Source organism: Mercenaria mercenaria, chromosome 1 (genome assembly GCF_021730395.1).
Source record: "Mercenaria mercenaria strain notata chromosome 1, MADL_Memer_1, whole genome shotgun sequence".
NCBI classification, from domain to species: Eukaryota; Metazoa; Mollusca; class Bivalvia; order Venerida; family Veneridae; genus Mercenaria; species Mercenaria mercenaria.
The window spans coordinates 19,720,402-19,744,361 of NC_069361.1; the positions used below are offsets into that span (position 1 = coordinate 19,720,402).

At 35.1% G+C, this 23,960-nt stretch overlaps 3 protein-coding genes across 3 annotated transcripts; 2 read left to right on the forward strand and 1 right to left on the reverse strand.

Moving 5' to 3' along the window:
• Nucleotides 1-325: 325 nt before the first annotated feature.
• On the forward strand, nucleotides 326-10,846 carry LOC123545753 (cytoglobin-1-like). The gene is made up of 3 exons (XM_045332061.2): nucleotides 326-927; nucleotides 6,944-7,169; nucleotides 9,954-10,846. The coding sequence occupies exons 1-3, from the start codon at nucleotides 737-739 to the stop codon at nucleotides 10,083-10,085; spliced, it is 549 nt and encodes a 182-aa protein (XP_045187996.1). The 5' UTR covers nucleotides 326-736; the 3' UTR covers nucleotides 10,086-10,846.
• Nucleotides 10,847-10,950: 104 nt separating this feature from the next.
• On the forward strand, nucleotides 10,951-14,407 carry LOC128547438 (putative nuclease HARBI1; the record flags this gene model as incomplete). The annotated part of the gene is made up of 3 exons (XM_053520460.1): nucleotides 10,951-11,662; nucleotides 14,075-14,176; nucleotides 14,391-14,407. Coding segments are annotated over exons 1-3 (657 nt in total), but the record flags the coding sequence as incomplete, so codon positions are not given.
• Nucleotides 14,408-16,213: 1,806 nt separating this feature from the next.
• Nucleotides 16,214-19,852, reverse strand: LOC128555082 (uncharacterized). The gene is made up of 5 exons (XM_053536480.1): nucleotides 19,384-19,852; nucleotides 18,850-19,024; nucleotides 18,537-18,669; nucleotides 17,162-17,290; nucleotides 16,214-16,278 (listed from the first exon to the last, which is right to left on the reverse strand). The coding sequence occupies exons 1-4, from the start codon at nucleotides 19,651-19,653 to the stop codon at nucleotides 17,203-17,205; spliced, it is 666 nt and encodes a 221-aa protein (XP_053392455.1). The 5' UTR covers nucleotides 19,654-19,852; the 3' UTR covers nucleotides 16,214-16,278; nucleotides 17,162-17,202.
• Nucleotides 19,853-23,960: the final 4,108 nt, after the last annotated feature.

A 23,960-nucleotide genomic window follows, 5' to 3' on the forward strand; every position in this document is an offset into this window, starting at 1 on the left:
AATGTATCAGAGGGACGTGTATCGAATATTCTCTCAGTAAGTTAAAAACAATGAGAACTATAATGGGAGGTTGACAGTAGGGTTCTGTAGCAAGCAATAAAGTCAGCCAGTGATACCACTGACTGTCATACAACACAAACATTAATGATGCCACTGAAAGAGTAACCAAATACACTTAAAATTTGTTGGAGTGTAAAGAGGAGTGAAGATATTTAGCCACTAGTCTTTCTTTCCGATATTTTTATCGATAACAACACATCGCGCGTACGAACTAAAGGCACTATGATAAACTAGATATTGGAGGCATCTAAAATCAGCAGTTTTATTATAAGAGGGCATTTGGAAATATATTTATTAAGAGTCAGTGTATATATGACTTCATTCTTTACTTATACTTGCTGTTACGTTCGTTAGATAGTTAAAAGTACTCATTTGATCTAGAAGGACTAAATTATGAAAGAAACATTGAAAGCCAAAGGAAAGTAATAGTAACCTGGTACAAAAATGTATAAACAATAGTGTACGTAGAGTGAAAGGCTAACCAACGTTTTTAAGCATAGAACGTTTGCACAACTGTTGCATTTGGAAGTACTAATTGGAACTATAACTCTTATATGATATACAACTGGTAAAGAGTTCATGTTGGTCATCGGATATATTTTGCCACAATGTCATATACAATGGTACAAAAATGGGCGCATTGTATCCGATAAACTAAAACTTTACTGAACAAACTATGGGATGTATTCAATCAGGAAAACGCCATTTATATACTGATAATGAAAAACAACTTTCAGTGACCATTGAGTCGAAACCAGCGGCTGAAAATAGACCAGAACTTTCGGAAGAACATAAAATAATTGTTCGTGAAACTTGGAATGTAATTAAGTTGGATATCTCGAGAATAGGCGTCGTTATGTTTATGAGGTTAGTGTATCAGTTTTTAGCTCATCTGATTTCTTGAAAAAAAAGTTGAGTTATTGTCATCACTTGATCGGCGTCGACGTTGGCGTCGGCGTTGGCGTTGCCTGGTTAATAAAATCTGTAAAGTAGATCTCTCGGAAGCACCGAGAACAAGGCAAAAGGTGAAAATTGCAGACTCGGTTTGATTGAGTCCGTTCATGAGCAGTAATGAAAAATGCAACACTACCCACGCCCCCTAGCACCGGCTTAAGCAATATTCAATATTCAAATCTAAATGAATTGAAATCAATGATCCCGAAGGACAAGAAAATATAACAAGACTGAGATGAAGTCGGGACGACATTTTACGTTTTATCTTTAGGTCAACTTTTCTCCTAAACTATCAAAGCTATTGCTTTAAAACTTGCAACACTTGTTCAACATCAATAGCTGACACTGTACAGCAAGAAACATAACTCCATCCTGCTTTTTGCTAGAATTATGGCCCCTTTTGGACATAAATGAAAAATTCTTGGTTTAGTTTTATGTTTAGGTCAACCTTTCTCCTAAACTATCAAAGCTATTGCTTTAAAACTTGCAACACTTGTTCACCATCATAAGCTAACTCCACCCTGCTCTTTGCTAGAATTATGGCTCCTTTTGGACTTAGAAACTCAGATTTCTTGGTTAAGTTATGTGTTATGGTCAGCTTTTCTCCTAAACTATCAAAGCTTTTGCTTTAAAATTTGCAACACTTGTTCACCATCATAAGCTTAGTCTGTACAGCAAGAAACATACGGTAACTCCATCCAGGCACTGAGAACATTTGTTTTAGGTTCTTAAGGATTGCATTTGTATAAATATACAAGAGCATTTTTGTATTTTTCATTACATGCCTTCTGTTGCATTTGCGTATGTTAGGGTTTCACTTGACGAGGATAACTTTTATTTACACTCTTCTGTGACTTTGGAACATAGTGGAGGTAAGAGTGAGGTTAGGTGCCCCATAAACCAGTTTAAGCTCCGCAGTGTTTGTTTTGCTACTGACCATTGTGTTCCTTTATTTGTTCGTTTTGTCCTTGTGTGTTTGCTTTGTGTGTGTGTGCGTCCGCGTGCTGGGTTTACGTTTGGGGAGGCTGCGATTTTAGAACGTGGTTTTCCCTGTTGGATATTCATCCTTTTTTTTTTAATTTCGAACTTTCTAAAATTTTAGTCCGTTAGAAATATTTATGAAAACCGCTTTGAAATACTTCGATGGTTTTGGCCGCTAACTCAACACTATAAAATCAAGTTAGAAACAAATGTTCACGGCTGTGTTATTGTGAAAGATTGTTCCAGATGTTCTCGACAAATCAGTTACAGTAAACCTTCGCAGAGGATTTTAATACTTGAAACAACTTTAATACAACCTTATCCGATGGTTACTAACTATGGTTTACCACAACAATTAACAATAACGTCAATGGACAGAACAGGACAAAATTGAAGGCATGACACTGTGTTTCCATTACTAGCTTTCATAACTTCTTACAGAAACGAATCTGTTAAACATAACAAACCGAAGTTACTTCCTCAATTTCTTCTATCTTATTTGAATATAATTCGTGCCATTTTGTCGAAAATATTTATAAATAAGTATATAAACTTTCTTTGTCTAGGTTTAAATTACAAGGTTCATGTGTTTTAATGGAAGCTATCTGAATGATCAAGCAAAATTCTTTCACTGAAACATTTACATTGATTTTACATGTATTTTAATCATTGTTTTAAAGGAATACATTGTATACATTAAAGCTAGTGTTCCTATGATGTAGAATCAATAACATATGTTTAAACATTCATGAAAATGTTATTGTTCTGAACGAACTTTGTCAAGCGATTTTAAAACGGTAAATCTGCGAGATAGTTCGTCACCATTTTACCTAACTCTGTGGCGCCACTGTTACGCTTGCCTTATAAGGAAGTACGGCGGAAGCAATAGAAAATTCACAGTTGAAATAAGATTGTATGCGTTCGTGTTGAACTACTAAACCCTTGTAAGATGGAAATTTGGGAACAGTTAATTAGGTTTGGTGTCAGACAAAAGAATTATATTTACATTTATAAAACGGAGTATGAACTGTGTTGTGTTATAATTGGGGAAACGTGTTGGAAAATCCCGTAAATGTTAGATGTTTCATTACAAAAAAATGATTACACCAACCTTGAATAATTAATCTCTGTGTCCGTTTTGTTTTCAATATTGTTAACAAGAATAGATTTAGAAATCACACAACAAAATGTGTCCCTTTTATATTACGCTTACTCTTGATTCTTTAAGGTAACTGTTCGTCATATATCACAACAGAAAAGTCAGAATTCAGTATAACGCTTTACTTTACATTTCAGTATTTAGTGTTAAATACTTTACAATATACAAGAAAAGATTTTATTTCATGCTGTAGCTATACAAAATAGCGAAATATTCCGCTGATGTCATATTCATTTGACATTTTTATTCCTCCAGTAATATACATACACTTTTTCACATTGATCTTTTTACAACTTCGACTACCGAAGACAAAAATATATATCTTTTTAAAGTTTATTTCCACGTGTAAAAAGCTTCAGAAATTACTAAATATATTGATATGCGTTATTATGTCTTATTCTAGATGCAATTATAAGTTTTGTCGATTTCTGACTGGCTTGCCTACACACATTAAAAATCCCTGAGGTATTTTCGTTCGTTTGTTATTACTAGAAAATACAGTTTGTTATTATTATAATAATATATCATACTTTGTAAACATCCATCAGTATTGCATCACAATAACTATAAATTTGCCCGCCTGCTTAGCTCAATAGCGAGAGTGCAGATCTACGGATCGCGTGGTCGTAAGTTCGATTCCCGGCCGAGTCGTATGTTCAATTTTATAACAGACAATTTTATAATAGACATATATCCGAAATCATTCATACCCAACCTCTAATCCAGGTTTATACTACTACAGAACCCAGGAACACTGTTTAGGTAAACTGCCAAAAAAAATTAATGACTGAAGTACTGTTGAAAATCGGCGTTAAACCCAAAATAAACAAACAAGACAAATCTTTCAATCAAATAACTACGAAAGTCTGAATTCCACTGACAGCCATTCCAGGAAAATATATTATTGTATAAAGTCGTTTAAAGCCTGGCGTAATTGTCAAACCAATGTCATGCATCATTAGTGGCAAGCTATTTTGTTTTTCTGGTCATTTTATGTTGTAAATTAACCCCATAACCAGGGTATATATTTTGTAGTAAAATTGATTATGTAGTACTGCTTAGAATTCACTTGTCATTATACACGTGTTTGCAGTCCTGTTTAAAAATAACATTAAACGTATGGAAATGCTTTATATATTCAAATGCTACACGATCCTAATATATTCAGATTGTCTAACTGGACTGACTTGATTGCCCTGATTTTGACTAGAAGTAGTTAAATTTACTAGAAAAAAAACTATTTAAGGCACACTTATTGTGAGACTAACATAAAACATTCAGTTGCATGGACAAACGTTGATTGATTTAATCAGTATATTCACTTTTCAAATTTCAAAAATTCAAAATCATGTAAAAGCGTTGCCGTATGTTGACCCCCTATAGTGCTGTGTTTACATGTCGGGTTAGGCTAAAAATAAATGGGTAATAAAACAAATCAGTTACTGATTTTGATGGTGATCCTCTAAGGAAATGTAGCGACCGTTCGATCTTCATAAAAAGGTCTACACTCTGTCCAGGGACACTGAAATTTAATGATGTAGTTTTATTTGATTCAGATTAATAATTCTGGGAAAACAATGTCTTAAATTGGAGAAATCTACTTTCCGCGGAAGAATATTGACGACAGATATATTTATAAATACCTTGCTATTTACTTGTCATGTAGTAAATACTATCTCTACACTCGTGTAGGACAATAACTGTCAAGAAAAATAATTTGAACAGTTTTTTAAATATAATACAGATTCATAACAAACACCTTTACATAAAAGGTGATTTATGATCGGTTGGTATTTATAGGCCAAATAATGCATGTTACGCAATATCATACTTATTCATAACTCATCAGGAAATTTATCCAAGTTTGCAGGGCTGCTTAAAATATTAAAATTTATATCTGGTGGCGTCTTGAAAAGAGCGCCAGTGGTAGCGAACGCCGCCCGTATATTTCGGCAAGCACGATCAAATAAAAGTAAAAGTATTTTTTTGTCTAACTGAAAAGTTGAATACAAAATAAACGTTGACGACAAAAAAGACAAATAATGCCAATGGTTTCTTTAACAACTGTGACACCTTCATGTAAACATTTGAAAATTAACGGTCTCGGTTCATTTGTCATGCTAAATGGATGATCCACAAAGACGTCTTTCTAATTATAATCTACAAATTGTCCTATATATTTGGCTGCGCTTTAACTTCTACTTACTATGTTTATTCTAAAACATATACAATCTATTTTATTTATTCTATCCTCGTGACTTTCCTGGGCGATTGGTAAAACTTCACCTTAATATCAATATGAGTTCAGTTTTTATGCCCCCGAAGGGAGGCATATAGTTTTTGAACCGTCTGTCCGTCTGTCGGTCTGTCAGTCTGTCCGCAATTTTCGTGTCAGGTCCATATCTTTGTCATCGATGGATGGATTTTCAAATAACTTGGCATGAATGTGTACCACAGTAAGACGACGTGTCGCGCGCAAGACCCAGGTCCGTAGCTCAAAGGTCAAGGTCACACTTAGACATTAAAGGACAGTGCATTGATGGGCGTTTCCGGTCCATATCTTTGTCATCGATGGATGGATTTTCAAATAACTTGGCATGAATGTGTACCACAGTAAGACGACGTGTCGCGCGCAAGATCCAGGTACGTAGCTCAAAGGTCAAGGTCACACTTAGACATTAAAGGATAGTGCATTGATGGGCGTGTCCGGTCCATATCTTTGTCATCGATGGATGGATTTTCAAATAACTTGGCATGAATGTGTACCACAGTAAGACGACGTGTCGCGCGCAAGACCAGGTCCGTAGCTCAAAGGTCAAGGTCACACTTAGACATTAAAGGATAGTGCATTGATGGGCGTGTCCGGTCCATATCTTTGTCAACCATGGATGGATTTTCAAATAACTTGGCATGAATGTGTACCACAGTAAGACGACGTGTCGCGCGCAAGACCCAGGTCTGTAGCTCAAAGGTCAAGGTCACACTTAGACATTAAAGGTCATTTTTCATGATAGTGCATTGATGGGCGTGTCCGGTCCATATCTTTGTCATTCATGCATGGATTTTAAAATAACTATTTATGAATGTGTGGCACAGTAAGACGACGTGTCGTGCGTAAGACCCAGCTCCGTAGGTCAAAGGTCCTAAACTCTAACATCGGCCATAACTACTCATTCAAAGTGCCATCGGGGGCATATGTCATCCTATGGAGACAGCTCTTGTTAAAATATACCTTATTTTGGATGGATTGGAATATTGAAATATAAAACGATGGTGTATAGAAGGTGGAGAGGGTGCCAATCACGAGTTCTGTTTCCGCATTGTATTACCTTAATGTATAATATAAGCAGTTTTATGCAAACACAAATATAAACTAAAGATAAATGACAATGTGCAGTATCTACAATTACTGAGAAACGAGCCTACTTGTTTTGTCATGAATAGGATATCTCTGGTTTCGGAATACGTTTTCATGCTTGTTTGTCAATCTCCAATTACTGTTGATGTAAGTATTGTATTACATTGATACAAAACGTTGTCATTAGTATATATCGCGAAGACACCCACTCGTTTGTTCACAGTATAATAAGTGACCATTTAGGGTGGGAATGACACTAATTATCACAATATCATGTTTCTTCATGATATAACTATGGGACCGTTAGTGTTGTCGGGTATTAGGTGTATGCAATAGTTCACTTAGTGTATAAATTACAGTATCTACATAATATGTATGTTAAACGGACAAAACATAGACATCATTTTAAATGATATTTATTTAATTCACAGGTTGTTTGAAAAGTACCCAGATGTCCAGCAATTGTTCGTGCATTTCCGTGGATTATCGTCTACTGAGCTGCAAAACAATAAGAAATTAAGAGATCATGGGTTGCGCGTGCTGAACACCTTAGACAAGTGTATAACTCGTATAGATGACACAGAAAGACTTGAAAAACTGCTGCTTGAACTTGGCCAGAAACATGTCATGTTCAATATCAAAGTGGAATACCTATATGTGAGTTTAATCAAAGGCCCATAATGCCTTTGTTCAAAATGTGTCTGCCGCATTTTTCGTTATGAACATCAAATATATTTACTAAGTCTTCTTGTGGAATCCTATTTCCAATAAATGTAATATTTATCAAAGGTTTGAATATCAATGAGCAATATGGAAAATCTTATATAACCTATTGTTTCTGATTGCCTCACTTTATTACTCTAACGGTAGAAGTTCATGTGTATTATTAAAAATAGCGCCTTTACTATCATGTTATTGTACAAAACATCCGTTTGGACAGGTGTTTCTTCTGTTTTTAACATAAAATGTAGAGCCTTATGGAAGGCAATTTAAAACAGAGGTTCCGACTATAGATATTTAACTTTGTAACAGACATAACAACTAGTGTACATAATTTTAAATAAAATGAAAAAACGGGTCATTTAGAAATTGGTAATGTAAAGATACATTGAAAAATGATATGTAAGTACAAAATATCTTCAATGGTTCATTGTTCCTTCCCTTGAGAAGAGAACACTTTGAATCGGTAAGTCACACTTGACTGAGCAACTGACCTCGTAAACCGTTGTCATTACAAGGTGGCCAGTCAAACTCCGTGACCTTAGAAATAATCTCTGACGTTAAAATAACCCGCCCGCTTAGCTCAGTAGGTAAAGCGTCGGTCTTCGGATCGCGGGGTCGTGAGTTCGATCCTTGGGCTGGGCGTATGTTCTCCGTGACTATTTGATGAACGACATTGTGTCTGAAATCATTAGTCCTCCACCTATGGCTCATGTGGGGAAGTTGGCAGTTACTTGCGGAGAACAGGTTTGTACTGGTACAGAATCCAGGAACACTAGTTAGGTTAACTGCCCGTCGTTACATGACTGGAAAACTGTTGAAAAACGGCGTTAAACCCAAAAGAAACAAACAAACAAACTGACGTTAAAATTGAGGCGACTCTCTGGATAACTTCCGTGACCTTATAAATATTATCTGACATTAAAATTGAAGCGACTCTCTGGGTGAACGCGCTCCGCGGGATACATATTACTAAACCTGGGGATGGAAAAGTGGCGTTGTTGAAACATATCAAACATCTTATTTGTCACAAATGTTGACATACTTCGTTACCTTCGAATGCATGGTCAATATGTGAAAACAAACCCATTTGCGACCCTCTCATTGTGCGCAACAAATGCTCAGAGTTATTAACTTTAACTTGTTGTAAATTTATACTGTTTTAGAAGCAATTGTTTCTTTGTCTACATACAGAAAACGAATGTTATATCGTATCAAATTACAAGCTACAATTTTAGTCGCGAAATACTTGCACATTTGATGTTTGTATACCTGTATATTTAATGAGTATATAACTACATATTTAATGTGTGTATCCTTGCAGATTTTAAGTATACGCAACTGTAGATTTAATGTGTGTACGAGGTGCGTTCAATAAATAATGATACTCTTTGTGTAGTTCCGTAACCGGTCGTTATTTTTGAATGCGGTTTTCAGCACATTATAGAGCAATTTATTGGAAACAAAATGTCATATAACTGATAAAAATCGGAAGATTCAGAGTGAAAAAATAATCATTTGAGTGAGGTGTACTCAGGTTTACTGGACCATGGCAAATAAAAATTATAACTTAGGTTTGTCCTGGGCATTCAGGGTCTCAGAATAATAGAATAACCTGTAAAATCACAAAATTCTATCATTTTTCTACGAGGTACAGCAATTTGTGATGAGTTTGAGTTTGTTTTTAACTACTTATTGCTTTTTTCATTTTAAAACACAACTAAAGCATCTAAACTCGAGGTTGATTCCATCTGGAATGAGTCTCGAGAGCGATTAATCTAAGTTGTAAGAACTTGTTTCGCAATCGAGAATTAAGAAATTAGTATCAAATTAAAATACAAGAAATTTTTCAACGATGAACATTGCACCTCACAAAATTGCATAGGCTTATCGCACTCACCTTATCATTTTTCAAGTAAAAATATACATACTCCATTTAATACTGTTATCATTTTTTTTTCATTTTAGTTTTCAAATGTTTATGTAAAGATGATGATTTGTTTTAACTGTTTGGACTGAAAATTGAACTACTGTTCTAGTTGTTTAATAGTAGTATTAAGGAATTGCGTTTTACAATCTCAGTATTTTGGACATAAAATAGTTCAGTATACCTGAGTACACCTCACTCAAATGATTGTATTTTTACTTTGAATCTACCGATTTTTATCATTCTTATGGCATTTTGTTTCTAATACATTGCTCTATAATGTACAAAAAACAACACTTAAAAATAACCACCGGTTAAGGAACTACACACGGAGGAACTACACACGGAGTATTATTATTTATTGAACGTCCCTTTTATAAATGCCGAGAACCCTTTTGGTTATATTTGATTTTTATACATTCATTAATAAGTGCAGTTATATGTGAATAGTAAAATATGAAAAATAAACACATACAATTGCAAAAATCCAAGATTATACATGTAATACTTATTTCTTGTCGTCGCATTGTTGTTTCAGATGTGGATCTTATATACTTTTACCCAAATGTGCATTCGACTGAGCCAGCGTGCAAACCTTAAATTAAAACTGGATAGGATGGAGTGATGACCAAAGTTAAGAAAGGTTAAAAAGGATATGTCTTGTCCACTGTTCTTTTTGTTTATTTTAGTTTAAGGCAAAATATTTCAAACACGTTTTTGGTAGGGATGTAAACCATTTAGCTCAGGTTTTGTATTACTCTTCATGTAATTAATATTACTTGTATCTATTTCAGTTACTAATCCCTCAGTTGCAGCAATCACTGATGCCGGTTCTAGGAGATTCTTGGACTTATCTGGTGGAAAGTGCGTGGTCAGCTTTTCTCAAATATATCATTCATATTATGGCCGAGGGTATGGTTTCATAGCACAACAATTAACCAGGCGTCTTGCCCAATGTAGGTTATTTCGCAGACATTTATGCCATCGTAAATGACTATGAATGCCCAATATACATGTTGTGTTTTAATAGTGAACAACAACGGGATGTCACATATTCAGATTGTTGCCGCAATGGTCACAAAACATAAAGTATATATTGTGAACCATTAACACTAGATGCCTTGGAAACCACGGAACAAGTGACATACATCTGCATGTATGTAAACAACAAAAGCACATGCTGCTACTTTTATTCCACATATAAATGCATATTTATTGAAAGCATATTTTATCTATGTAAAAATGCGAATATTTGCGATTTTAGATGGGCAATATAGTCTAATAAATTTCAAATTACTAAAATGCATAACGCGACACGTAGCAACTAGCACGTATGTGGTTATGTATGTTGCATTTACAGCTGAGTGATATTTATAAAATGATTTAGGAAAACTCAAACTTTATATCTTTTTCCATGTAGTAAAACCGCTTCGGGCCTCGAGCAAATGGGTTTCATTCCCAAAATACCATACAAACCTTCTGTCTTTTTTTTGTTTCTCTTCAGAATGGCGTATCAAATGTGTTATTATAATTATATGTCTTATGATTACATAAAACGTGTATAAACATGCCTTATATTGCTATACTGAATCTTAACTGTACTCGGTAAGCATTAATCAACTAATAATACCAAATACTCAGATGACATTACAAAGGCACACGTACCATAGAAAGGTACTCTTGAACGTACCGACACTTCATAATATTGTCAAATCTGTAGGTGGAATATGGAGACCATTTCTAATATTCTAAACGAAAATCTGTTATTGTCATTCAAACATCCCATCAGCAGCCAATTGTATAAAACTTTTAACCGCGCGGTAACCACTAAGTGCCAGTAACCAACATGGTTACATCGTGGTAAGCGATTGTATAGATAACGTCATACGTGGTAACCGCGATATAACCACGGTTAGTTTTAACCTACCTACAGGAGCTTGGTAACCACAAAGTAACCACTCAAACATGGCCGCCATTCATTTTGTAAGACATAGACGACCTCGACAGTTTCGACGTATTGACAGACAATTGACGGACTTGACGGATGAAGAATTACGCCAAAGGTACAGGTTTTCAGCTGACAACATAGACAGACTTGTTGAACTTGTTGGACCAACTTTGGAGCGACGGACGCGACGTAACCAAGCCCTGACACCACGGCAACAAATTTTGATAACATTGAGATTTCTTGCTACAGGTAATTTCATGCAGGTTATCGGCGACACCTTTGGCGTAGACGTTTCTACCGTCTCCCGGGTCGTGAGAGACGTTACCGACGTACTATTTGGACTGAAAGACCAATTTATCAAGTTTCCTGTGACGGACCACGACCGAAGACGGATCATGAGTGGATTTTACGCCATTCGTGGGTTCCCATCTGTAATTGGTTGTATTGACGGGACCCATGTTAAAATAATTTCGCCTGGTTATCCAGATGAGGCTGCATTTGTTAACAGAAAACACCAACACAGTATAAATGTCCAGGCGACCTGCGATCACAAAGGTATGTTTCCTTTGTTTGTAATTTAAGTATGGTATTGCACCCTTGTGCACTAGCTCTACATTTACATCGATATGTGAAATATAAAGCAAACATCTTACTTGTTAACTTGATAATCCATATTCAGCAGTACATCTACAGAAGCTTCGCAGGCATTTCATGCAGCATTTCATTTTACAGACCTACTGTCACTTTAAACACAGGTAATTCCTAATTCCATATGTATACTTAAATTTACAGATTCTCAAGAGATAGTTAATACAATGTCTCGCCTTTACACTGTTTATTAACCTTGAAATTGGTAAACAAATATGTGTACACACAAGTGTATTGATGACATCACTTTACTGATGACATCATACAAGTACCTTGCTAAAGTAACTGTATGAAAGGCCGGTGTGGTATTTTTACAGTATACATGCAGGCAGAGCAAAGACAAATTCTCTTGTAAGAAAAAAAAAGTTGGAAACCCATATTCACAGATTTCCTTTATACCGATTTTTCCTGAGGAGGATGCAAAATTCAGAAACTCCTGTTCAATATATGTCCCGGTTACCATAGAAACGAAGATGCATACATGGATTTTGTAAATTTTTTGTAAATTAACAAAATGACAGTCAGAGATTTTATGCTAAATAGGCATGTGAAGCTTGGATGTGTATCAAATGAAAATAAGAAGGACTGCTAAAATTAACTGCAGTCTGTGACTTAACTGCTTGATCCAGGTAGTTAAAGTGTTGACAAGATGACATTTTATCTCTAAGGTAGAGATGCAGTGTGTCACCGTGAAGGCAAAATGTTTAGAAATGGTGTTTTTGTTGTTGTTTTCCAAATAGAGAGGCTGAAAGTGGGGAATCATCAATCAGTGTTTTTATAATAGTTATGGACATCTGAACAGTGAAGATCTGCCTTTATTTTTGATTGCCACAGACCAAAAGAGTGATTGGTGTCTTTGACAGTGAATAGAAGTACTAGCACTGGACACCCTCCCTGAAAATAGAATTATGTTTTTTGCATGAATGTTTCTTTTTCAGATTTATGGAAAAAATTGAGAAAGTCATTTCTTAAAAATTTTCATAATGTTTTAACCAAAGACCCTTTAATGGAAAAATAACTCAATTCTTGACCTTGAATTAAATTTAAAAAATTCTATTATTGCTTGATTAATCTTGCATGTATAACATTAAAATTGTTATATCTAAATTTAATAAAAATTAATGTATTTTGAAAAAGATGCATTTTAACATATTTAAAAGAAAAAGACACATGACAGTCTTTAAATATTTGTAAAAAAAGAACATGTTTTGCAGTTCCCATTAGATTTGGTTACCAGTTTACAGCATAATTATACATGAAGTCTTATTACCCACAATCACAAACAGATCTAATTGGTTATTTTCTACCAAAGATAAACTTATTCTGGTTGGGTTTTTTCAATCTTTAAAAAATACTTAGAAAATATAGCAAAATAATGGTTGAATTAGTATACTTGATTTTGTGAGACTGTTATAACATTACAACTCTTTTTCACTCAAGACTGTATCATAAAATCATATTTTCTGAGGAAATTCATTTTTCAAAAATAAAAATTTAAGACCTCATTCATGTAACAATAATACTGTGATCTGTAAAACAGCATTCATTCTAAGATATACAATGTATATAACATTCTATTTTACCTGCATGTATTTATTTAAAAAAAAATAAAGTAGATTTATTTGTGTATTTTGATTAATTTCAGAAAGAATTGGGAAATATGTCTGCAACTTCAGTTTGTATTTACTGAGTATTTACTGGCACTGGAATGTGCATGATCAGGGTTTTTTTTTCTAAATAAACTAAGCCAAGTCTTAAATCTACATTAACTAAAGCTATCCTTGAAAAGTCTGGTCATTGTCTTGATAGTTTGAAAGAATTATATACATCTAAATTTGTATCTAGCAAAATAATAACTAAACTGTAATGTAGATCATCTAATTTACTTAATTTGATTGTTAAAATATCAATTTTTAAAATATCACTAAAAACAATATGCTGGATGAAAATGGCTGGGATATTTGTATTTCAAATCCCAAAAATTAAGTTTGTTACATGCTTAAGTTAATGTAAATTGATAACAGAAACGTTCATTTTACCACTGAAAGTATTTATACCTTATAAGTAGAAGTGTTTTTTTTTTATTTATCAAAAAAAAAATGTCATTTAATAAATATTACAGAGAATTGGTCTTAAGTTGTTAGAGCTGTGGCTAGACCCCTTTGCTGATATGTCATTAATTCGGGCTATAACATGTGTTTAAAACTACAGTGTATGCGAAACACCGTTTGCTTAATACAATTTGCAAAATTGATACTGCTCATTATGCCAATTGTTATTTGTTTAAGTGAATGTCACACATACACATTATATACACAGGGATGTTCACAAGCATCAATGCCTGTTGGCCTGGAAGCTGCCATGACAGCCACATCTTACGAGTTTCTAATGTAGGCCGGTACCTTGAAGCTCATCACCAAGGTATGTTCCATTGATTGTAGTATCAAAGTGGTCATTCTAAAGGTTAGTTGAAATAGTTAACAGTACAGTCAATATGTTGCATTTAATTTTAATATGCAGTTAATATAAAAAGGAAAATGAATATGCCGTTTAATGCAAAATCAAATCTACCACAGTTTTACTTTTCAATACTGTTACATTACTGGTATTTTACTTTATCACATTATAATTTCAGATCCAGAGCGCGGATATTTGTTGGGGATAGTGGCTACCCCTGTCGGCCATTTCTGCTAACACCTTTCTTGCAGCCTGGTATGTATTTGGCTTATTCTGTGTATTGAACAATTATGTTACAATATTGGGAGTTTTCACTGTACAAGTACTTTGTTTTAATGGTATTGCACTTTAATCAACTGAAATGATTGATACTTGCGACAAATTAAATATCAAATTTATAATTGATGCAATTAATAAATAACTTTTTAGGGAATGAAACAGAGGAGAGGTACAACCGGGCGCACATCTCCACACGGAATTTGGTTGAAAGGACATTTGGTGTATGGAAGAGGACATTCCATGTTTTACATGGGGAGTAAGTTAGTTTCCGATATATAAGGACAATGAGTATAAACTACAGTTTTTATGTCTATCCAAAAAAAAAGTGCAATCACTAGAAAACATATCATTGTTATATGGAAGAAGTTCAATCGCTATGAAGTATTGATATGTCTAGCTGAAAAATTCAATTCTCCATTCATAGTTATGCATATGGTTCAAACTTCGCTGAGCACTGCAAGTTTGAAAAACTTGAAAAATGTCAAATGTTAAAGTCTAGGTAAGTCAATGTCAGTGTTGAAATATGCATTGAAATCAGTATAATATGGTTCCAATTTCAATGCTGTACTTTCAAAAACAGGAAAGGATGCCAAAGGTCAAGGTCACTCAAGGTCAAAGTCCAAATATGCATGTAAAACTGAATTCATAATTGAAATTTCAATGTTGTAATTTCCAAAAAAAGCAAGTAAAGAAGGTCAGTACGTCAAGTAGGTTAGCCAAGGTCGAAGTTGAAATTTAAATGCAAAACTGTCAAAAAACATGATTAAAATTTGATTGCTGTAGCTTCAAAAAGAAAAAAAGTAGGTCAGTAGGTCAAGTTAGATACTAGTATATTCTGCATAAATTGGTAATACGCAGTTCATATTTACACTGTTATATTTTATCATTGTAGATACGCATGAAGCCTCAGAGGGTGACACGTGTAATCGTGGCGTGTGCTGTCCTCCATAATCTGAGGCTGCAGTGGGGTGAACCAGAGGTGGAAGAAGCCGGTGATCTGGATCAGCTCCCGCCGACATCTTAATGGCCGAATGGATGGGCGAGGAGTTCGAGACCATGTGGCTCGTGCTTATTTTTCAGAATCAGTAATAACAGAAGAAACCGATGATTAAATCACACCATACATTGACGTTTTATGGAAAGTGAAGACTTGACACTTTTAACACCAATTTATTTTGGTTTCATAATTTATTTTCATATTTCAGCTTTTATATATATTCAGAAGTCTGGAATGACATAAAATGTACATGTATCAACTATCAAGAATTACTGAGATATAATTTCAAAAGTTATTTGAATTTCTCGATTAAAACATCGGCTAGCTTTGAAATCTTGTTGAAGCATTCCATCTGTGCCTCGGCTAGATCAATCTGTTTTTCAAAGTACACCGTTGGAGGTCCTTCAGTGTTCTACAACATAAGAAAATCATCAGTTAGCTACCATGGTGTGTATGTAAACTATTGTTGTATTAGTGTTGTTTTTCTTGTTGTTTTCGGCAAAAGTATAGCAAGTGTAATATATTTAATTTATAGAAAGTAACATTTCACTATTACAGAATATCAATGTTTTAAAAATACATACATCATTATGTTACAGCTTATTTTCATTCAAGAAAAATGCATTCCTTTTAGAACTTTCGAAGCAACGAGGAACGAACAAAATATAGAAAACAACCACAGTGTTACTAAATTATACAAGTTATTTTACAATTAGGTGTTAACCTTTGTGATTACTGCTTTTCTTTTGCTGATAACTTGTGCTCGATGATTGCTTCTGTGTGGTGACAGCTGTAAAAGAAAAAATCAAATTATATGCTTTATGTACGAGAACTCAACTTTTATAGCGTTGTTATTTGCAAAACTCGGTGGTATATTTTTAAACAAGAGAAGAAATCGGGTTTAAATGTATGTAAGTATGGTTTTATGATATTGGTCTTCCACAGCCAAATAATAATTTAAGAAATAATGTATCTCATCCAGTGATTTGTCGTTGAATAAAATCATTGTTTTGAGTTCAGATGCGAAGGAATAATGCCACGATGGTGTCTCCCGAGTAAAATAATAATACGCATCTGAATGACAAACAATTTATTCAAGAGCAAATTACAAAATAGGATCTATTACTTCGATTTTAACACGTTACCAAGCACGTTTAGGTACATCATTTACGACGTCCGCCAAATATTTGCCTTTTGTTGGTTTCTTTTTCAACGCGCCGCTATGCCGTTTGACGCAATTAAGTAATAATTGTGACGCCTGAACAGTGAATTGTTGTAAAATAACATTACAGTAGGTCAGACCAAAGAATAAAATAAATGAGCCGCGCCATGAGAAAACCAACATAGTGGGTTTGCGACCAGCATGGATCCAGACCAGCCTGCGCAGTCTGTTCAGGATCCATGCTGTTCGCTTTCAAAGTCTATTGCAATTAAAGAAACTGTTAGCGAACAGCATGGATCCTGACCAGACTGCGCGGGTGCGCAGGCTGGTCTGGATCCATGCTGGTCGCCAACCCACTATGTTGGTTTTCCCCGTGGCACGGCTCAATGTACTTTTACCTCTAACGCTTCTACGGCCATCTATACATAGCCGGAATTATGCAGAACATATTTAAAACAAACGTCAACTCCTTCACCAGTGATGATACAACCGTAAAATGTATTAAACTTACTAGAACGGTTTGCGCATGGTACACAAGAATCCTCTGGATAGTCAGGTTGGATACTGACCCCCTCTGGCACAGTATCCGCCTGCCTCGCTGCTTCTGTCCCTGTTGGCTGGTTGATGTTGCACAAAGCAGCTGCGTAAGAAACAGTAAATGATAAATATCATATTTGTTCATTCAATAATTCACATTGAAGTTAATGGACGCATTTGGCATTTACTAAGTATCAAGAATTCCAACACTTTTTTTTTAAAGATTTTCTTTTAAAACACTTTTCGCAAATTGACCTACTTTTGGCTATTCCGCCTGAATTAGACTTTAAATAAGTATCCTTTCCAGGTGTAATTCGAACGTGTTAGAATGGGATTAGAACACGCACAACCAAGCAATTTACAACAGTGCACAACCGGCCTTCCATAGAACAGGACATGTTTATGTTTATACAGTGTCTTAAAGTAAAAACATAGGTACTAGAAATTGATAAAAGATAAACAACCATTGTTTAAAATATATATTTTAAAATGTATTATATTAAGTATTGCAAAATTCTCCTTCTATTAGCGTGACATAAGATAAAATTCATATATTCTATCGACTGATTGTTGTTTAAAGGGTACTGTTTCCCTTGTGCGCCCCGTATAAATTTACATAATTGAGCAGCACCATGGAAAACCAACATAGTGGCTTTGCGACCAGCATGGATCCAGATCAGGCTCCATGATGTTCACCAACAGTTTCTCTAATTCCAATAGGCTTTGAAAGCGAACAGTATGGATCCTGACCAGACTGCACGGATGCGTAGGCTAGTCAGGATCCATGCTGGTCGCAAAGTCACTATGTTGGTTTTATCATGGCGCTGCTCAATTATGGCCATTGCATTCTTACGTCATTCGTGCCCTACGTCACGAATTGGTTTCGGAGAAAAGAATTTAAATTTTCTTGCATTTCGTAAACGGGACTAGATGAGATGAGATGAATAATTTTATTGAAAACTGATATTGTAGATCTATAAGGAACTAGATATGTTGCGGACTGGAAATATTCCACAAAGGATGCTAAAATACAGGTTATCTTTGAACCATGCGTTTGGAAATTGTTTAATTTCACACATTGTTTCAAGGGCATGGTGCGATTGGTGCCTGAATTTCATCGATGTTTGAAAAGCTTGTTTGTTTAAACTGATTCGTCTAGGATTGGATACAGCTACTGGGGAATTGGAAGAAGTTTGTAGGAATTACAACTTTGATAGTACAAATGTATTAACAGTGAGTCAATTTACATTTTTATTGTTTAATTTGCTTATTGTTATTTTTATCTAAAATGAAACAGATTTTATGGATAAAAAAGACAACATTTATTAGAGTTAAACTTAATAAATCACCAGCTACGGAGAATATATTCCTGGTAGTTGTATCCGCACTCTCGCTGGTCTCTGTCTCTGTGTCCTGCTGGTCCCAGCTGAGGGAGATCTAGATGGTCTACAACCTGCTGTCCTATATCGACATCTGTGCAGCCTGCATCAACAACAATGACGAAATGATTTCAATTGTCGTTTTATATGAAAATGGAAATTATTCATTGTTTTGTAATTTTCTAAGAGGATTGCGTCGGTGTTCGGTACATTGCAAATCGTTGTGTATTCATGTGGAAAGTTATATCCTTTAACTATTTATATTATAATTTTACGTTCTTACCAGAAACATTGATGAGTGTGTCAGCATCTGAACACACACCATGAAAAGATGCTGAGCTCTCGTACAGGCTCGCCACAGTCTGAGAAGTCTGTGACATCTCCGGCCGTGGCGGGCCTCCTCCAGTCTTCCTCATACTGGTCCTCTCTGCTGACACATCTGTTTTCGCCATCTTTACCTGAATTTTAGCAATATTTCACTTGTCTGTAAAAGTTAAAACTAAGAATGTAATCAGTAAAAGAAATATTTCTATGTGATGACCACTTGCTATACTGTAATGCCAAATATTTTAAAATCCTCTGAGGTGAAGTAACTTTCTTGATCCCTACAGCTCAGTAAATAATACTAAATATGTACATGTAGTAGAGGTAAAATATAGCACTTATATAAATACCCCCTACTATCGCTACTGTATATTCTATAAAATGGCGACGTGGTAGAGTGCTTCTTAGAGAACTCAAGTTCTCGGGTTTGAATCCAGATCAGTAGATCTACAAAAATTACAAATATCACTTGGTGAAAAGACAATAAACAAACCATATTCCTCCACTTTTCTTTTACTTGTTTCACGGTCCGAGGACCGTTACCACAAGCATTTATCTCGGCGGTCACTTTTTCCCACAACTTGGCCTGTCGTTGTGCCGCCCCTGGTCCTCCTTGCGTGTGACTTGCTCGCAGGGTGCTGAGATGAGTTTTCATAAACTCCGTAATAACATCTATTTCTCGTATAGAGAACATTTTTGCCCTTTGTTTTGGTACAATAACTGTAACGGCGGCCATGTTTGTTGACAAACAGTCGTCTGACATTTGTCCGCGAAAATTACGTCATGCACGCAGTGCATTATCGGAAAATTTACCGTGGTTAAATTGATATTTTACGTGGTTAGGTTACCGCGCGGTTAAACTGGTTTATACAAGAGAAAATAACCAGTGGTTACCTTACCACGGTATATACCGCGGTTATAGTTTAACCGTGGTATATTTTAACCATTGTTTATACAATTGGCTGCAGGAGGTAAATACAAAAGTCTGGTAGAGAGGATATTTGTAAGGTCACAATATGAATATTTTCACCATTTGTACAGCTGTAAATTAACCCTTATTTGGCAAGATTGATTCTGCCTTTGCGACCAATGTAGATCATAATCAGTCTACATATCCATGCAGTCTGATCAAGATCTGCACTGTTCGCCATTTAGTCAGGATCTTTTTGGTAAGCACCCCTTTTAAGAGTTAATGGTACTGTCCAAATTGAAAAATTGACAAGTTCATTATAGAAATTTAGCAGGGTAAGGGTTAAACTGTGATATCATGTTTATTATGATCATACATGTAAAACAAACAAAATAGTCTGTTCAATAGCTTTAACTCGATGAATTTATACGAAATTTGTAGTTCTGTTAACAATGACCTAGATGTCTGGTGTTTTTCACTGTGAAAATAGTAGCTTTATTTCACACTTATATTACAGTAATTCACGAAAACATGTGATATATTGTCTGTAAAAAAGCACCAACAGATTTTTATATTAATTGTCATTTGTCTAGGAAATCTGTCAGGTATTATTCAATGTCTTAAATACCTGACTTTGAACTGAACTAGATTTTTAGGGTATTATTTCTCACCCAAAAGCGATACATAATTAGCTAATTAATAGTGAATTTTGAAACCCACTTCATATTATAGTGTTTCCGTCGAACTTGATTATATTCTATATTCAGTGATGTATATTTCAGCTGTAACTCAATTAAACTAGTGTCATCTTTGTGGAGAAACGATTTCAGATCTTGGGAAAAATTCTGGTATTTTATTGTGTAATACAATAGTGTTTAATCACCAATTTTAACAAGTATAAGTAAATACAGCATCAGCTATCCATCAACATGTGGAAATGTCTATTACTAAAATAGTTAGTATAGAAGTTTATCTTATAATTTTATACCGCTCTTAAGGGATAACGATCAAGTTGAACCGCTAATTTTGCACCCATTAAGCTGAACCTCCTAATACCTGAAAACAAATAAGTTGAACAGCTAACCGTCCATCATTTTCCAGGGAAAACGGTAAAACTGAACCTCTCTTACATGGAAAACATTGCCAAGTTAAACCACGTAAAAGATAAATTGCAAACGAGCTGCGTAATTAATAAAAGCAAATACAGTTGATAAATGTCATATTTTTATCTCCCGCCGATGAAATCGGCAGGGTGGTATTGAAATGGCGTTGTCCGTCCGTCAGTCCGTCCGTCCGTCCGCAGCCATTTCTCAGTAACTAGCAGGTAGAATTTCATGAAACTTGAAATAAACATGAACCAACATACTGCGATGATGCCCGTCAAGTTTTTTTTGGAATGGTCAATTTACCTTAGAGTTATTGCCCTTTATTTAATGAAAACGGCCCAAAAATGTCCGTCCGCAGCCATTTCTCAGTAACTAGCAGGTAAAATTTCATGAAACTTGAAATAAACATGAACCAACATACAGCGATGATGCCCGTCAAGTTTTTTTTGGATTAGTCAATTTCCCTTAGAGTTATTGCCCTTGATTTAATGAAAAATGCTCAAAAATGTTCGTCCGCAGCCATTTCTCAGTAACTATCAGGTAGAATTTCATAAAACTTGAAATAAACACGCACCAACGTACTGCGATGATGCCCGTCAATTTTACTTTTTTGATTGGTCGATTTTCCTTAGAGTAATTGCCCTTTAATTGTTTAAAAATCTACAGATTTGTACATAACAAACCAGCCAATTGGTAGAATTTCATGAAACTTCTTTCATTCATTTCCATGAACATTTATTATAAACATATGAAGTTGTGTATCCACACCTGGCCACCACCTTGCCTTGGTCACACACCCTCCCCTTCCCAACCCCACTCCCCCCAAAAAAAATCATTCCTTTGTTCAAACCTTCCATGAATATTTATCAATATGCAAAGTTGTACTGTTCCCCAACCTCACTCCTCCACCCAGCTGAGTCATGCCAAGCACCGCGATCATGCATCGCCCCGCCATTTTTTTTTTAATATTTATTATCAACATGTGATGTTTCGTACCCTCACCGGTCACCCCCGCTGCCGCCGCCTCCCCCCTCTCCCCCCCCCCCACACACAACCAAAAAAACCATTCACTTTCTGTTAAATTGATTTTGACTGTTAAATTACTTGCTTCTTCGTAACATCCTTAACTAACTTTTTGCCGGATTTATTTTTTGCCATTCCTCACCACACCCCTATCGGCGGGGGATACCAATTCATCGAATTTGCTTGTTTTACATATGACTTATACACAATGTGACGTCACCAAGACATTTTGATTATCTTATTAAAGGAATAGACATGTGAGCATGATTCTCTCTAGGAAGAATAGTGATGTGTGGTATGCAGAACCTTGTGGAATCTCGGGCTGTAATACAATAATATAAGCTGTATTTTTTATCAGTACCATACCAGTGAATGATGAAGATATAGCTATTTTTCAAAACTCACAGAGGTGTATAGTATGAAGTGAGTTTATTTCTGTGTAATGTGGTCGATAATGACTGGACAAACTTAAACATGAATCATTCAAAGAATTATTATCATTTAAACAAAATTAATAACAAATAATAAGGTAATGTGTTGTCTATTCATTTATGTTTCTTTCATCAAAATTGATCTGGTACAAAGAATAAACTGTTTAAAGTTTTATGACGTTATTTCATGAGCAGGTATTAAAGCGTGATTCATACAAAATACCTTTAAGGAAAATGGTGCATGTTGACAAGTAAAATCAATTACACTGGGATTCTGTGAAAATGATGAAATAGATTCATAGTTTTGTAAACTCGGCAGTAGTAATACCAAAGAAAATGTATGCGTATCTTTATAATGCTAAATTCATATGGCATAAAGCAGAACTAGCAAACCAAACAAACAAGTTCAAGCGTTTCTGAATCAGTGTATTGGTATACCAGCTGCAACCTTGTGATTTGCATTATACGATATGTATTAAGAAGAGTGATATTTACTAGCGCAGACAATCGTTCATATAGCGAACGATACCCTGACATTTTCTGTTCTACCGGGGATATTCATTAGCTTTTTGCCATATCGGGCGGAAACATTGCATGTAGGCACAATACTCCTTTAAATCAGACAGTCGCGTTTTGCATAATTAAGTGTGGCGAAATAAATCCAAAATGAGCATAATACATGAAATTCTACTCGGTCGGTCTAGGCAATCGCAGATTTTGCATACTTACGGGTATCACAGACTAGTTAGATGCTCAGTTTCACAAGTTAATGATTTAGAGACGCATGTCTATGCTAACATAATAGATATGTACACATATAATGCAAGTAAAAGGGATAGAATTAGAGCAATATGTATTGCAAAGCATTGTATAACGATAAATGGCATGTAATTATTGCGTCAAGAGTAGCTTATAAATTAAACAAATTTTATATATTTATAAATAATAGTAGAATTGCTTGATCGCATGCAGTTTGAAAGTTTTCGTCTATCAACACTTCATAAAAACACCAGTTATTACACAAATCCTTATGTACATCATCTTTCAATAATTTCTGCTATTAGGTCGTTTTATAGCTGGGTTGCAGACCAATTGTGTGGGTGGCTTTTTTATGGATGGTCGAGACGGAAAGAATTGGAGAACGTATCTAACAAAGAAGTTTTCTATAAGCGAATTATAAGAAAATAACCCCAGCAAAATCTGTAAATATCGCTTTCAAAAACGTCTTTAAATATTTTAGAAATTTATACATTTTCTTAGATATATTTTTTTTTCCAATTTAAATGACTATAACGGACCTTAAATCCGAGTATTTTTATTCCTTTCACCAATATCCAACTTCGGCGATTCAAACTCGTTTTGCTGAAATGAAGTCAATCTGACTAAAGTACTTGATCTTCTTAACGAAGATCTGAGAACGACCCATTCACATTCGTCTTCTGTATATTTTGGATTTCCAATATTGCTATTTTTATTTTCGCAAATCTGTTTTTATTTGAACCAATCAGACGACTTGTTCGAACGTCAAAGTGTAAGAAAAATATGCAGACAATCCAGGGTTCGAACCCGAGACCCCTCGCTTACAGAGCAAGTGGCCTAC

Excerpts from the sequence above, each read along its gene's own strand:
- LOC123545753 (XM_045332061.2), top strand. The coding sequence starts at position 737 with ATGGGATGTATTCAATCAGGAAAACGCCATTTATATACTGATAATGAA. Across the intron at positions 928-6,943 it reads GGCGTCGTTATGTTTATGAG|GTTGTTTGAAAAGTACCCAG; the intron begins GTTAGTGTATCA and ends TTTAATTCACAG. Across the intron at positions 7,170-9,953 it reads TCAAAGTGGAATACCTATAT|TTACTAATCCCTCAGTTGCA; the intron begins GTGAGTTTAATC and ends TATCTATTTCAG.
- LOC128555082 (XM_053536480.1), bottom strand. The coding sequence starts at position 19,653 with ATGTCAGACGACTGTTTGTCAACAAACATGGCCGCCGTTACAGTTATT. Across the intron at positions 18,670-18,849 it reads CACACTCATCAATGTTTCTG|GCTGCACAGATGTCGATATA; the intron begins GTAAGAACGTAA and ends TTGTTGATGCAG. Across the intron at positions 17,291-18,536 it reads GAATATATTCTCCGTAGCTG|CTGCTTTGTGCAACATCAAC; the intron begins GTGATTTATTAA and ends TTTCTTACGCAG.